General features: G+C 31.4%; 2 protein-coding genes across 2 annotated transcripts; one reads left to right on the top strand and one right to left on the bottom strand.

The window, feature by feature from the left end:
• On the bottom strand, positions 1 to 9,049 carry LOC143073509 (nucleolar protein 14-like). The gene is made up of 5 exons (XM_076249118.1): positions 9,031 to 9,049; positions 8,194 to 8,277; positions 6,753 to 7,019; positions 4,496 to 4,654; positions 1 to 135 (listed from the first exon to the last, which is right to left on the bottom strand). The coding sequence occupies exons 2-5, from the start codon at positions 8,250 to 8,252 to the stop codon at positions 21 to 23; spliced, it is 600 nt and encodes a 199-aa protein (XP_076105233.1). The 5' UTR covers positions 8,253 to 8,277; positions 9,031 to 9,049; the 3' UTR covers positions 1 to 20.
• A 113-nt stretch (positions 9,050 to 9,162) lies between these two features.
• Positions 9,163 to 12,827, top strand: LOC143073793 (uncharacterized). The gene is made up of 2 exons (XM_076249551.1): positions 9,163 to 10,020; positions 12,816 to 12,827. Exons 1-2 carry the CDS (start codon positions 9,163 to 9,165, stop codon positions 12,825 to 12,827), a joined length of 870 nt encoding a protein of 289 aa, XP_076105666.1.
• The last annotated feature ends 691 nt before the right edge of the window (positions 12,828 to 13,518 follow it).

Here is a 13,518-nt window from a genome sequence, read left to right as displayed (position 1 = left end):
TTCAATAACTAAGGAGATATTTATTTTTCTTTATTCTCATTGTGACTTTTATTTCTTTTCATTGCTCTGTAATCTCCTTCTTGATTGGCTAGCAATCCATATAACTGTTTCACTTTCCTCTTTCTCTCATCATCCCTGCAAAAATAACAAAAAAATCCATATTTAAAAAAATAGTCTTTTTCTAGTATAAAGTTTTATTTTAAAATAAACGTCAAGGGGCAATTATTCAAACAAAGAGTACACATACCATTTTTGCTAAATTCTTCTAATTTATAGATAACGTCTTACTGGTCAATTAGTTGATTTCAAGTTAAAATTTACCTTTTATATTTTCAAGATTGTTGGCATTAATGAGATAAAAGGTAAAATTCATCATCTAAAGGTAATAACTACTATTGGAGATAGTCAATACTAAATGTTCAATAGATAGAGCTCAACATTCCAAACATTGTCGATACTAAATGTTCAATAGATAGAGCTCAACATTCTCAACATTGTCAATACTAAATGTTCAATAGATAGAGCTTAACATTCTCAACATTGTCAATACTAAATGTTCAATAGATAGAGCTCAACATTCTCAACATTGTTAATACTAAATGTTCAATAGATAGAGCTCAACATTCTCACCATTGTCAATACTAAATGTTCAATAGATAGAGCTCAACATTCTCAACATTGTCGATACTAAATGTTCAATAGATAGAGCGCAACATTCTGAACATTGTCAATACTAAATGTTCAATAGATAGAGCTCAACATTCTCAACATTGTCAATACTAAATGTTCAATAGATAGAGCTCAACATTCTGAACATTGTCAATACTAAATGTTCAATAGATAGAGCTCAACATTCTCAACATTGTCGATACTAAATGTTCAATAGATAGAGCTAAACATTCTCAACATTGTTAATACTAAATGTTTAATAGATAGAGCTCACCATTCTGAACATTGTCAATACTAAATGTTCAATAGATAGAGCTCAACATTCTCAACATTGTCAATACTAAATGTTCAATAGATAGAGCTAAACATTCTCAACATTGTCAATACTAAATGTTCAATAGATAGAGCTAAACATTCTCAACATTGTCAATACTAAATGTTCAATAGATAGAGCTAAACATTCCAAACATTGTTAATACTAAATGTTCAATAGATAGAGCTCAACATTCCCAACATTGTTAATGCTAAATGTTCAATAGATAGAGCTAAACATTCTGAACATTGTCAATACTAAATGTTCAATAGATAGAGCTAAACATTCTCACCATTGTCAATACTAAATGTTCAATAGATAGAGCTCAACATTCTAAACATTGTCAATGCTAAATGTTCAATAGAAAGAGCTCAACATTCTCAACATTGTCAATACTAAATGTTCAATAGATAGAGCTAAACATTCCAAACATTGTCAATGCTAAATGTTCAATAGATAGAGCTAAACATTCTGAACATTGTCAATACTAAATGTTCAATAGATAGAGCTAAACATTCTCACCATTGTCAATACTAAATGTTCAATAGATAGAGCTCAACATTCTAAACATTGTCAATGCTAAATGTTCAATAGAAAGAGCTAAACATTCTCACCATTGTCAATACTAAATGTTCAATAGATAGAGCTCAACATTCTAAACATTGTCAATACTAAATGTTCAATAGATAGAGCTAAACATTCTCAACATTGTCAATACTAAATGTTCAATAGATAGAGCTCAACATTCTCACCATTGTCAATACTAAATGTTCAATAGATAGAGCTCAACATTCTAAACATTGTCAATACTAAATGTTCAATAGATAGAGCTAAACATTCTCAACATTGTCAATACTAAATGTTCAATAGATAGACTTAAACATTCTCAACATTGTCGATACTAAATGTTCAACAGATAGAGCTAAACATTCCAAACATTGTCAATGCTAAATGTTCAATAGATAGAGCTAAACATTCTCAACATTGTCAATACTAAATGTTCAATAGATAGAGCTAAACATTCTCACCATTGTCAATACTAAATGTTCAATAGATAGAGCTAAACATTCTAAACATTGTCAATGCTAAATGTTCAATAGATAGAGCTCAACATTTTCAACATTGTCAATACTAAATGTTCAATAGATAGAGCTAAACATTCTCAACATTGTTAATACTAAATGTTTAATAGATAGAGCTCAACATTCTCAACATTGTTAATACTAAGTGTTCAATAGATAGAGCTCAACATTCTCAACATTGTCAATACTAAATGTTCAATAGATAGAGCTAAACATTCTGAACATTGTCAATACTAAATGTTCAATAGATAGAGCTCAACATTCTGAACATTGTCAATACTACATGTTCAATAGATAGAGCTAAACATTCTCACCATTGTCAATACTAAATGTTCAATAGATAGAGCTAAACATTCCAAACATTGTCAATACTAAATGTTCAATAGATAGAGCTCAACATTCTCAACATTGTCGATACTAAATGTTCAATAGATAGAGCTAAACATTTTCAACATTGTCAATACTAAATGTTCAATAGATAGAGCTAAACATTCTGAACATTGTCAATACTAAATGTTCAATAGATAGAGCTCAACATTCTAAACATTGTCAATATTAAATGTTCAATAGATAGAGCTCAACATTCTCAACATTGTCAATACTAAATGTTCAATAGATAGAGCTCAACATTCTGAACATTGTCAATACTAAATGTTCAATAGATAGAGCTAAACATTGTGAACATTGTCAATACTAAATGTTCAATAGATAGAGCTCAACATTCTGAACATTGTCAATACTAAATGTTCAATAGATAGAGCTCAACATTCTGAACATTGTCAATACTAAATGTTCAATAGATAGAGCTCAACATTCTGAACATTGTCGATACTAAATGTTCAATAGATAGAGCTCAACATTCTGAACATTGTCAATACTAAATGTTCAATAGATAGAGCTCAACATTCTGAACATTGTCAATACTAAATGTTCAATAGATAGAGCTCAACATTCTGAACATTGTCGATACTAAATGTTCAATAGATAGAGCTCAACATTCTGAACATTGTCGATACTAAATGTTCAATAGATAGAGCTCAACATTCTGAACATTGTCGATACTAAATGTTCAATAGATAGAGCTCAACATTCTGAACATTGTCAATACTAAATGTTCAATAGATAGAGCTCAACATTCTGAACATTGTCAATACTAAATGTTCAATAGATAGAGCTCAACATTCTGAACATTGTCAATACTAAATGTTCAATAGATAGAGCTCAACATTCTGAACATTGTCAATACTAAATGTTCAATAGATAGAGCTCAACATTCTGAACATTGTCAATACTAAATGTTCAATAGATAGAGCTCAACATTCTGAACATTGTCAATACTACATGTTCAATAGATAGAGCTCAACATTCTGAACATTGTCAATACTAAATGTTCAATAGATAGAGCTCAACATTCTGAACATTGTCAATACTACATGTTCAATAGATAGAGCTCAACATTCTGAACATTGTCAATACTACATGTTCAATAGATAGAGCTAAACATTCTGAACATTGTCAATACTAAATGTTCAATAGATAGAGCTCAACATTCTGAACATTGTCAATACTAAATGTTCAATAGATAGAGCTAAACATTCTCAACATTGTCAATACTAAATGTTCAATAGATAGAGCTCAACATTCTGAACATTGTCAATACTAAATGTTCAATAGATAGAGCTCAACATTCTGAACATTGTCAATACTAAATGTTCAATAGATAGAGCTCAACATTCTAAACATTGTCAATACTAAATGTTCAATAGATAGAGCTCAACATTCTGAACATTGTCAATACTAAATGTTCAATAGATAGAGCTCAACATTCTGAACATTGTCAATACTAAATGTTCAATAGATAGAGCTCAACATTCTAAACATTGTCAATACTAAATGTTCAATAGATAGAGCTAAACATTCTCAACATTGTCAATACTAAATGTTCAATAGATAGAGCTCAACATTTTCAACATTTTTGCCTATGTCTCATTTCCTGTATAGTAGTTTTCAAAGGATTAGACAAACTTTTGCATTGTATTCCTATGTTCTATTTTGAGCAATGTCAGCATTCTTGGTTGGCAGACTGGGTCATCAGATAATTTGGTAGACTAAATACCAATATGATTATTGTGGCAAAGTTTGGTTAAACTTGGCCTATTAGTTTTAGAGGAAATGGTTTTTTTTTTTATAAAAATCAACAAACCACAAGGATGGATGGTAGAAACAACCTTGATGAGAAAAGCTCAATAGGCCCATTAGACCAGGTGAACTTAAAATGTTTGCAGTTATGCCAATTTCATCAAACAAATTTATAGTATATTTGTATTTGGTTGAACATTTGAATTCATACTTCCATTATAACCACTTTATTTTGTACCCCATTGATAATAACAATAACACAGTAAGTGTGAGTAGAAAGAATGATGCATACTTTTCTTGTTGTTCCTGGAACTGTACTTGAGCTATCATATAGGAATCTTTTCTTATTTCTCTGATAGCTCCCTTCATCTCCTTTTTGTATTTATGTACAAGTTTCTGTTTTTCGTTTATTTCCTTTGATCCACCCTTCCTTTTTTTTCTATCATCAAACCTAGTAAACAAAAGTATATATATGAAACAGTGGTACATTTTTTTTAATCTGAAACAAGAATATATCACAATGATTATAATCTACGTTAATGTTTTTAATTCCCTTTTCACTTTTCAAATTCGAAAGTTAAATGAATACAATGGTACTCAGTAAAGGGAATACTCTGAAGGTTTGTTTTCTATGTGAATGTGCTGGCCGTACATTGACCTATAATGGTTTACTTTTATAAATTGTTATTTGGATGATGAGTTGTCGCATTGGCACTCTATCACATCTTCCTATATCTATTTGATATTGATCAAACAAAAACAACGGAGACAGTGGTATGTATTTTTGTTAATTTGATAAATGAGTTTCACAATGATTATTTTATTATTAATTTCAAAATGCCCTTTTAAAACCGTATAACCAATATATGCATGTCCAATTTTTGTTTAAAGTTCACTTCTAACAGTTGAAAAGTTACATAAATACAATTGTACTCAATAAAGGAAGGGAATACTCTGCAGGTTGTTTTCTTTGTGAATGTGCTTTGCTATTTACAGTAATGAGTAGTCTTAGTCCCAAATGAAGAGCGACAAAAGATACCAACTAGAGGCTCTTTAGAGCCGGTGTGCTCACCTTGGTCTATGTGAATATTAAACAAAGGACAAAGATGGATTCATGACAAAATTGTGTTATGGTGATGGTGATGTGTTTGTAGATCTTACTTTACTGAACATTCTTGCTACTTACAATTTTCTCTATCTATAATGAGCTTGGCCCTTTAGTTACAGAGGAAAATATTTTGTAAAAATTTACCAAAAATTATCAAATTAATGAAAATTGTTAAAAATTGACTATAAAGGGCAATAACTCCTTTAGGGGTCAACTGACCATTTTGATCATGTTGACTTCTTGTATATCTTACTTTGATGAACATTATTATCTCTATCTATAATAATATTCAAGATAATAACCAAAAACCGCAAAATTTCCTTAATTTGTGGGCAGCAACCCAACAACCAGATGTCCAATTCTTCTTAACATTTCAGGGCAGATAGATATTGACTTGATAAACAATTAACCCATGTCAGATTTGTTCTAAATGCTTTGGTGTCAGAGTTATAAGCCAAAATCTACATTTTACCCCTATGTTCTATTTTCAGCCATGACAGCCATCTTGGTTAGTTGGCTGGGTCTGACACCACAACATGTTTTAAACTAAATAACCTAATAATGATCGAGGCTAAGTTTGGTTAAAATTGATCTATTAGTCTCAGAGGAGAAGAATTTTGTAAAAGATTACCAAAATTTACAAAAAATTGGTAAAAAATGACTATAAAGGGTAATTACTTTTTTAGGGGTCAACTGACCATTTTGGTCATGGCAACTTATTTGTAGATCTTACTTTGCTGAACATTATTGCTGTTTACAGTTTATTTCTATCTATATTAATATTTAAGATAATAACAAAAAGTGGCAAAATTTCCTTAAAGTTACAAATTCAGGGGCAGCAACCCAACAACAGGTTGTCCGATTCATCTGAAAATTTCAGGACAGATAGATCTTGAATTGATAAATAATTTTACCTTCATGTCAGATTTGCTCTAAATGCTTTGGTTCAGAGTGATAAGCCAAAACCTACATTTTACCTGTATGTTCTATTTTTAGCCATGGAGGCCATCTTGGTAAAATTTGGCCCAGTAGTTTCAGAGGAGAAGATTTTTGTAAAAGTTAATGACTACAACAAACGGCGGTCGCCAAGTGAAGAGAAAAGCTCACTTGGCACTTTGGGCCAGGTGAGCTAAAAAGTGAAATTTACAAAAATGACAAACACCAAGTAAAATTCAAAATGGAAAGTCCCTTATTAAATTGCAAAATCAAATCAAACATGTCAAACAAAAAGAAAACAACTGACATTTTATGTTAATTAAAATAATAAATGATTTCAATATTTTGCTCTGCAAATTGCTGACATTCTGTATTCAGGTCATGTACATATCTATCCCCCCCCCAAAAAAAAAAATTAACTGTTTTATAATAATTTATGTATACATTTGCAATCTCAGTAAAAATATGTTTCTAACTCTATAATCAAAGGTCTTAAATAACATACACTTCTTCTATTTTTGGTTCAAACATTTTCAGTGGTGGTGGTTTCTTTTTCTGCATGACTAATGGCTTTCGTTGAGTTTCCATCCCTTCAGTAATATTATTTACAAGTCTTTGTATTTGTTTCTGCAAGGATTCTGGGTAATTATTGACAGGAAGTTTACCACATTGACATTTGATTGGTGAAAATATTTCTAAGTATGATGGGTAATTATCATAAACTGCAGAAAATTGTTCCAGTAACACTGCTGTTGATGATATTACAGATAACCTGAAAAAAAATGATAATGAAATTATTTGACAAACATGTTTGACAATTAGTATATACATACATGTGATTTTCCTAAAAGGTTTCTGACACAAAATAAATATGGTCAAATATGTTACAAATCTATTGTGCAATATTGTTCAATTAAAATTCCTTCTAGAAACTTTTTAAAAATTTGAAATTTGTATAAATTTGAAAAAAAAATATAAATCCCCTAAAAAAATAGGGGAAAAAATACCCCCCCCTCTAACTTTTTGAAACTCCTCTTGGAGCAATAACCCTCGAAACTCAATCCCAGTCATTCCTTTGTATTGTAGAACCTTGTAGTACAATTTCAGAGAGATCCATACACTTAAACACAAGTTATTGTCTGGTAACTAGATTTTTTTGGGTTTTTGGCCCCTTTTTGACCTAATTCCTATACTGTTGGCCCCATAAACCCTTATTATAAATGAATCCCAACCTTCTGCTTGTGGTATTGAACATTGTGGTACAATTTCAAAGCAATCGAAATACTTATACACAGGTTATTATCCTGAACCTAGAAAAATGCTTTTTTTTACCCCTTATTCCTAAACAGTTGGGACCATCATCCCCAAAATTAATCCCAAACTTCCTTTTGTGGTGATTAACCTTCTTAAAAAAAACATAGAGATCCATTCACCTAGACTAAAGTTATTGTTCGGAAACCAATGTGTCTTCAGAAGACAACATCATACCATTATACGATCCCAAAAATATTTTTGCGGTCGTATAAAAATCCCATTGACAATGATTGAGGTCAAAAATGACAAGATCCCAATTATAAGTGCACGCAATAATTTCTGAATTTACAGTACCTTTCCTATTTTTTTCAAAGATTTAACAGGAAACACACATTTTTTTTGCCTTAAAAATTCTGGTTTTATTTAAAAAGTTTTATTTGTATTTTGTAAGATTTGTTTTATTGTTTAATTTTGTTTAACACTACAAACTATGTCATTAACTAGTAGAATATGATCATATCATATGGAACATGTGTACTAAGTTTCATGTTAATTGAACTTCCACTTCTTCAAAAACTACCTTGACCAAAAACTTTAACCTAAAGCGGGACAGAAGGATGAATGGACGGACAAACGAACACACACACCAGAAAACATAATACCCATAAATGGGGCCTAAAAACAAACGTTACCTAAAACCATCATTATTGAGAGCATCTCTGTCCATATCTGTGGTAAGTACTTCTGACATCTTAAGCTGGGTCTGTATCTTCTCCCTATGACAAAAAATACAGTTTTATAATACATGTAAAGCTGTAAAGAGCCTGTGTTGCTTACCTTGATGCATGTTACCTTTTCAATATTGAAGAGAAGAATATAAACTATGAATAAGATCTTACGATTGTTTTTGGTAGGGGGTGCAATTTTGCCTAAAAAAATTACCAATTTTAAAATAACATTCACTGAAATGCAGTACCTTTAGTTATATAAACGTTTAAGAAAGAATGATCTATTAATCCTTACATAAAATATGACCCAGTCTTATATAATAAAGCACTAAATCTAAATCAACACTCATAATTCATAATTATACAGCTTCCCTTGAATTTTTGTATATGAATTGACTTTAAATGTTCATTTGGAAACTTATTTAAAAGATGAACTTTCAAATAAATTGATTTAATCTAATATAATAATTGAGTATCAATAATGTAAAATTCTCATTCGCATATTTATATATAGTATATTTTGACAGACAGACCTGTCTATTCACTGAGCATGCAATGAACACTATTTCTCTATTTTAGTGAAAAAATCTTCTCTGCTATGTATCTCTCCCCAGTGTATGTATTGTAATTCATTTTTATTTCGATAGAATATGAATTTTAAAGTACCACAGTTAAAAATTATTCAAGCAATAGTTCTATAATGGAGACACATGACAACATTTTAAATCAACTGACACTATTGATAGCCAGGTAATCTATAATAATCAATATAATTTAAATGTTCAAACAAAATGTACCTACAATTGGGTATTTAAAAAACTTGACTAAACATAATAGTCTTCCATGACCCACAAAATCAAATAAATTATCAAAAAAGTATTTTGTATAGGTACAAACCAGGACGAAAATATGTCATATATATATTAATCTAAAATGGCATTTTCTCAGTCTGTTATAAGAAGTCAAGCCCCAGCCAAATGTGGAATATGTGAAAATGACCGACCAATCAAGTGGAAGTGTATTGACTGTAGTAAATTACTGTGTAATCATTGTAAAGAAAATGTACATCCACAATTCCAAAATGCCAAGGATCATCATGTAGTAAACATCAAAGATATGGGACAACCAACTGTTGTAGAACTGAACATCAATAAACAATATCAGACTAAACTAACTGCAGTAAGTCGTATATCTTATTATTATGATGATTCACTGTGGATAGGAAGTGTAGTAGATGGTGTATTACAGAGAGTAAAACCAGAAGGAACCAAACTGAACATACTATCCAGATTTAATATCCCGGTCTATGATATGGCTGTTACTCAATCAAATAATCTACTTATATCTAGAGTGGAATCAAGACTGAAACAGATCAGTAGTAATACAGGTACACTAACAGACTCAGTATATAATGTGTCACCATTCCTTTCTATGGCAGTCTATATCACCAGTGACAATAAAGTTCTAGTAGGAAGTGTTAATAGTGACTACCCTAAACCAGGAAGAAGAGTTGTAATACTACTGAATCAGAATGGAGACCATGAGAGAGTGTATGAACATGATCAACATAAACAACCTATATTTACCCTTCCCTATAGAATAACCTATACCAGGAATGGGAATATACATGTGGTAGATAAAGTAAGTGCTGACAGATATAGAGTAGTAGTGTTAGGATGGGGTGGTGATATCATCAATATCTATACAGGAGATACAGAGATCAACAAGGATGAACAATTCTATCCAAGAGACATAGCAACAACACTTAAAGACAATGTTATTGTAGCTGATGTAAATACTCATACACTTCATATCCTAAACAATATCGGCCTGCTGATGACATGTTATAAAACAAGGGACATAAACATAATATACCCATGGTCTCTTGCATTCTCTCCAACAGGACAACTCTATATAGGATGTAGTACACCAGAAGACAGTACAACAAAGGCCAAGATATATGAAGTTTAATACCATATCAGGATGTTAAAACATATAACATTAAGTTTTATATAAAAACATAGAAAATTTCCATATATGTCTCTTGCATTCTCTCAAACAGGACAACTATATATAGGATGTAGTATACCAAAAGACAGAACAACCAAGGATGCAAAGATATATGAAGTAACAATATCAGGATGTTAATAATGTGAAACACACTCTTTAAACTTTGCATTAAGTTATCTTTGATCAGTTTAATGTTTATAGTTAGGGGTTAGACAGGTCATATATTTACTAATGTGGACTCATTTATTTCGTGGGTACCAATTTTCGTAGTTTGAGATAAATTTGCATACTCCTGGATATTTGATTTTGTGGTATGCATACATTTCTTTTGAAAATTTGAATTCGTGGTTCTCTTGTACCCAAGAAATCAATGAAAATAAGTATCCAATGAATATTAATGAAATCTGAATATATTTACATGAATTTTGATATATATATAGATACTTTCATTAAATTTACATATAATATTTATAACATCTTTTTAAAAAATCATTGTCCTTCTTTATTCTAATGACAGTTTGTTGTGAATGTTGACTTTTAAGAGACAAGGTACAGGAAAGTATTTTTGGTCCTCTAAAAATTCTATGAAATTTGATGACGATGGTTTGGAGAATGTGATTTTAATTGGGATTAAAGTAAAATTGAGGTAAATATTAATGAAACATCAACCCAACAACAGAGGATCATAAAGACATACTGTTAATTCAGAAATTATCTAAAATGTTTTTTATAAACGCCAACACTGAGGGTTGGTAAATATTGCAATATTTATAATAAGAACTCACATTCTGACATCTATTACACAATACATTGTTTTTAATGATGATTAGAATCCATTACCAGGCAACTTCAATCAAATACATGCATCCATGCATGACTAGACCCTGTATTGGTTTTTATCATATAAGACATAGCTTTCTTATAAAAACAAGATGTGGTAAGATTGCAAATGAGACAATTCACCAACAAAGACCAAATGTCTTAAGTCAAGAACTGTTTGCAACCATATGACCTTTAACAATGAGCAAAACTTAGACTGCCTAACATGCTATAAAAGTTCTAGAAATGATGTATAGAACTATTTCACCTGGAAAACTAATGGTCAGTTTTATGTTCACAACAATGAAGGAAAACAAACAGGATACAGCATGACATGGGACAGACAAAAACAAAATGTGGAAAGATTAATCATGTTCGCAGGCATGCCAACTTTCCTCTAACCCCAGGACAGTGGTGTAACAGTACTACATAAGAACAAGCTTAACAAGATTGTAGCTGAAGTATTTTGCCTGCTTTGATTACTATGATAGAATTTATGTCTAAAGTGTGTTACATGAAAGTTTCACTACAATTTTCAAATGAAATAAGCATTCTCAAAGATTATTGTAAATGAGGTCAAAGTAAAAAAAATCCTGCAAGACAGACATGTACACATAAAATCCTACCATACACCAAAAAAAGTTAACCTACTACTAATTAAATCTAAGAAACAGACCTAATTACGAAAATTGAACATTGACCAATAAACTATGAAAATGAGTCAAGGTCAGATGAAGCCATGCCAGACAACATGTACACAATACAATCATTCCATACACCAAATATAGTTGACCTATGACTTCATGTACTTACAGAAACAAAAATACAGACATCAACATAAAAACTTTACTTTGATTAATGAGCCATATGAAAATGAGTTCAAGGTCAGAGGAACCCTGCATTACAGACATATACACCTGACAATCATTCCATACTCAAAATATAGTTGACTATAGCTTATTGTATACTATAAACAGACAAAATCATTAAAACTTTGAAGTGACTAATGAACCATGCAAATGAAGTCATGGGCTGATGAATTCTACAAGACAGGTTTGAACAGCTAACAATAATTCAATACACTCAATACACCAACTATAGTTGATCTATTTCTTATAAAATTTGATGAGCAGACATGAAAGCTTAACATTGACTTCTGAACCATTCTACTTGTATCTGAGATAAGACTAGACCACTAAAATTAACCCTTGATCACTGATTCATGAAATGAGTTCGAGTTCAGGCGAATAATGACTGAAAGACATGTAGGCAATGGACACGACAAAAACAACTTACAAAGACACAAATGACACAAAGTGCAGATCTAAGAGTACTAGTAGTTTCTAAAATAAAAAAAGAAGATGTGGTATGATTGCAAATATGACAACTCTTTACAAGATACCAAATGACATAGAATGAAGGTCACTGTACTGCCTTCAACAATGACCAAATCCCTTACCACTAAGTCAGCTATATAACCCAGGGATGACAAAGTAAAATAATTCAAACAAGAAAAAGACATGCCTAATTCATGTACAAAAAATATTGAAAGAAAAACAAATATGGTTTAACACTATTTATTTTTGGGACCCGTTATAGCTCACTGTTCTGTGTGAGCCAAGGCTCTGTGTTGAAGAGGGGCGTAAAGGGGGGGGGGGGGGGGGTATCTGCACGGAAGAACGAGAAATAAAATTGCCATTTCACGATGAACGAGCAATTAAAAATGTCTTTCACGTTGATCTTTTTACCAATTTCAGGAAACACGGTGAATAACAAACCTTTTTTCACGGCTGTATATGAAATAAAAATGGTAAAACACGTTGCACGAAAAAAAAAACCTTTACCACCCTCTTTGAAGTCCTTATATCTAATTAACACTAACTGACTGTTATGGACAAATATTGAAGGGATTCTTCTGAAGGCTTTTAATCTTTTCTAATGTCATAAAACTGAGAGGACATCATTTAAACATCAGGGGTCCATTTCACAAAAAAAACTTACGACTAAAATTTATCGTAAGTATACTGATTTGTTCATGACTTAAAGCCCCAGTCCCACTAGTCCATGATCGCACCACGCTCACCGCAATCTATAATAAATTTAGATCGTGGTGAGGTCGCGGTATGAGCGGCATGAAAATGTAAATTTTCGTTGCTTTCACGATGTTACTACGTCCTCTCTACGCTTCTACAAAGATCCCGCTACGATTATACCACGTTCTCACCGCGTTTATTCTGCGACCTCACTACGCTTATCAAGATCTTTCTACGCTCTTCACGTTCTCACTACGACCATACCCTGAGTTATCCGATTGCAACTCGATCTTACTGCGATTATAACACGTTCTTACCACGATTACACTACGTTCATAGCGCGACCTTACTACGTTCTCAGCAATAACGTCAACATCATGTTCCATATCAATATAGTTCAATTCCTTCTATTTCTGATTAAATCGTA

The sequence above is a fragment of the Mytilus galloprovincialis genome, chromosome 4 (genome assembly GCF_965363235.1).
Source record: "Mytilus galloprovincialis chromosome 4, xbMytGall1.hap1.1, whole genome shotgun sequence".
Taxonomy (NCBI): domain Eukaryota; kingdom Metazoa; phylum Mollusca; class Bivalvia; order Mytilida; family Mytilidae; genus Mytilus; species Mytilus galloprovincialis.
Note: the sequence above shows the minus strand (reverse complement) of the source record. Positions and strands in the feature narration are given on the sequence as shown.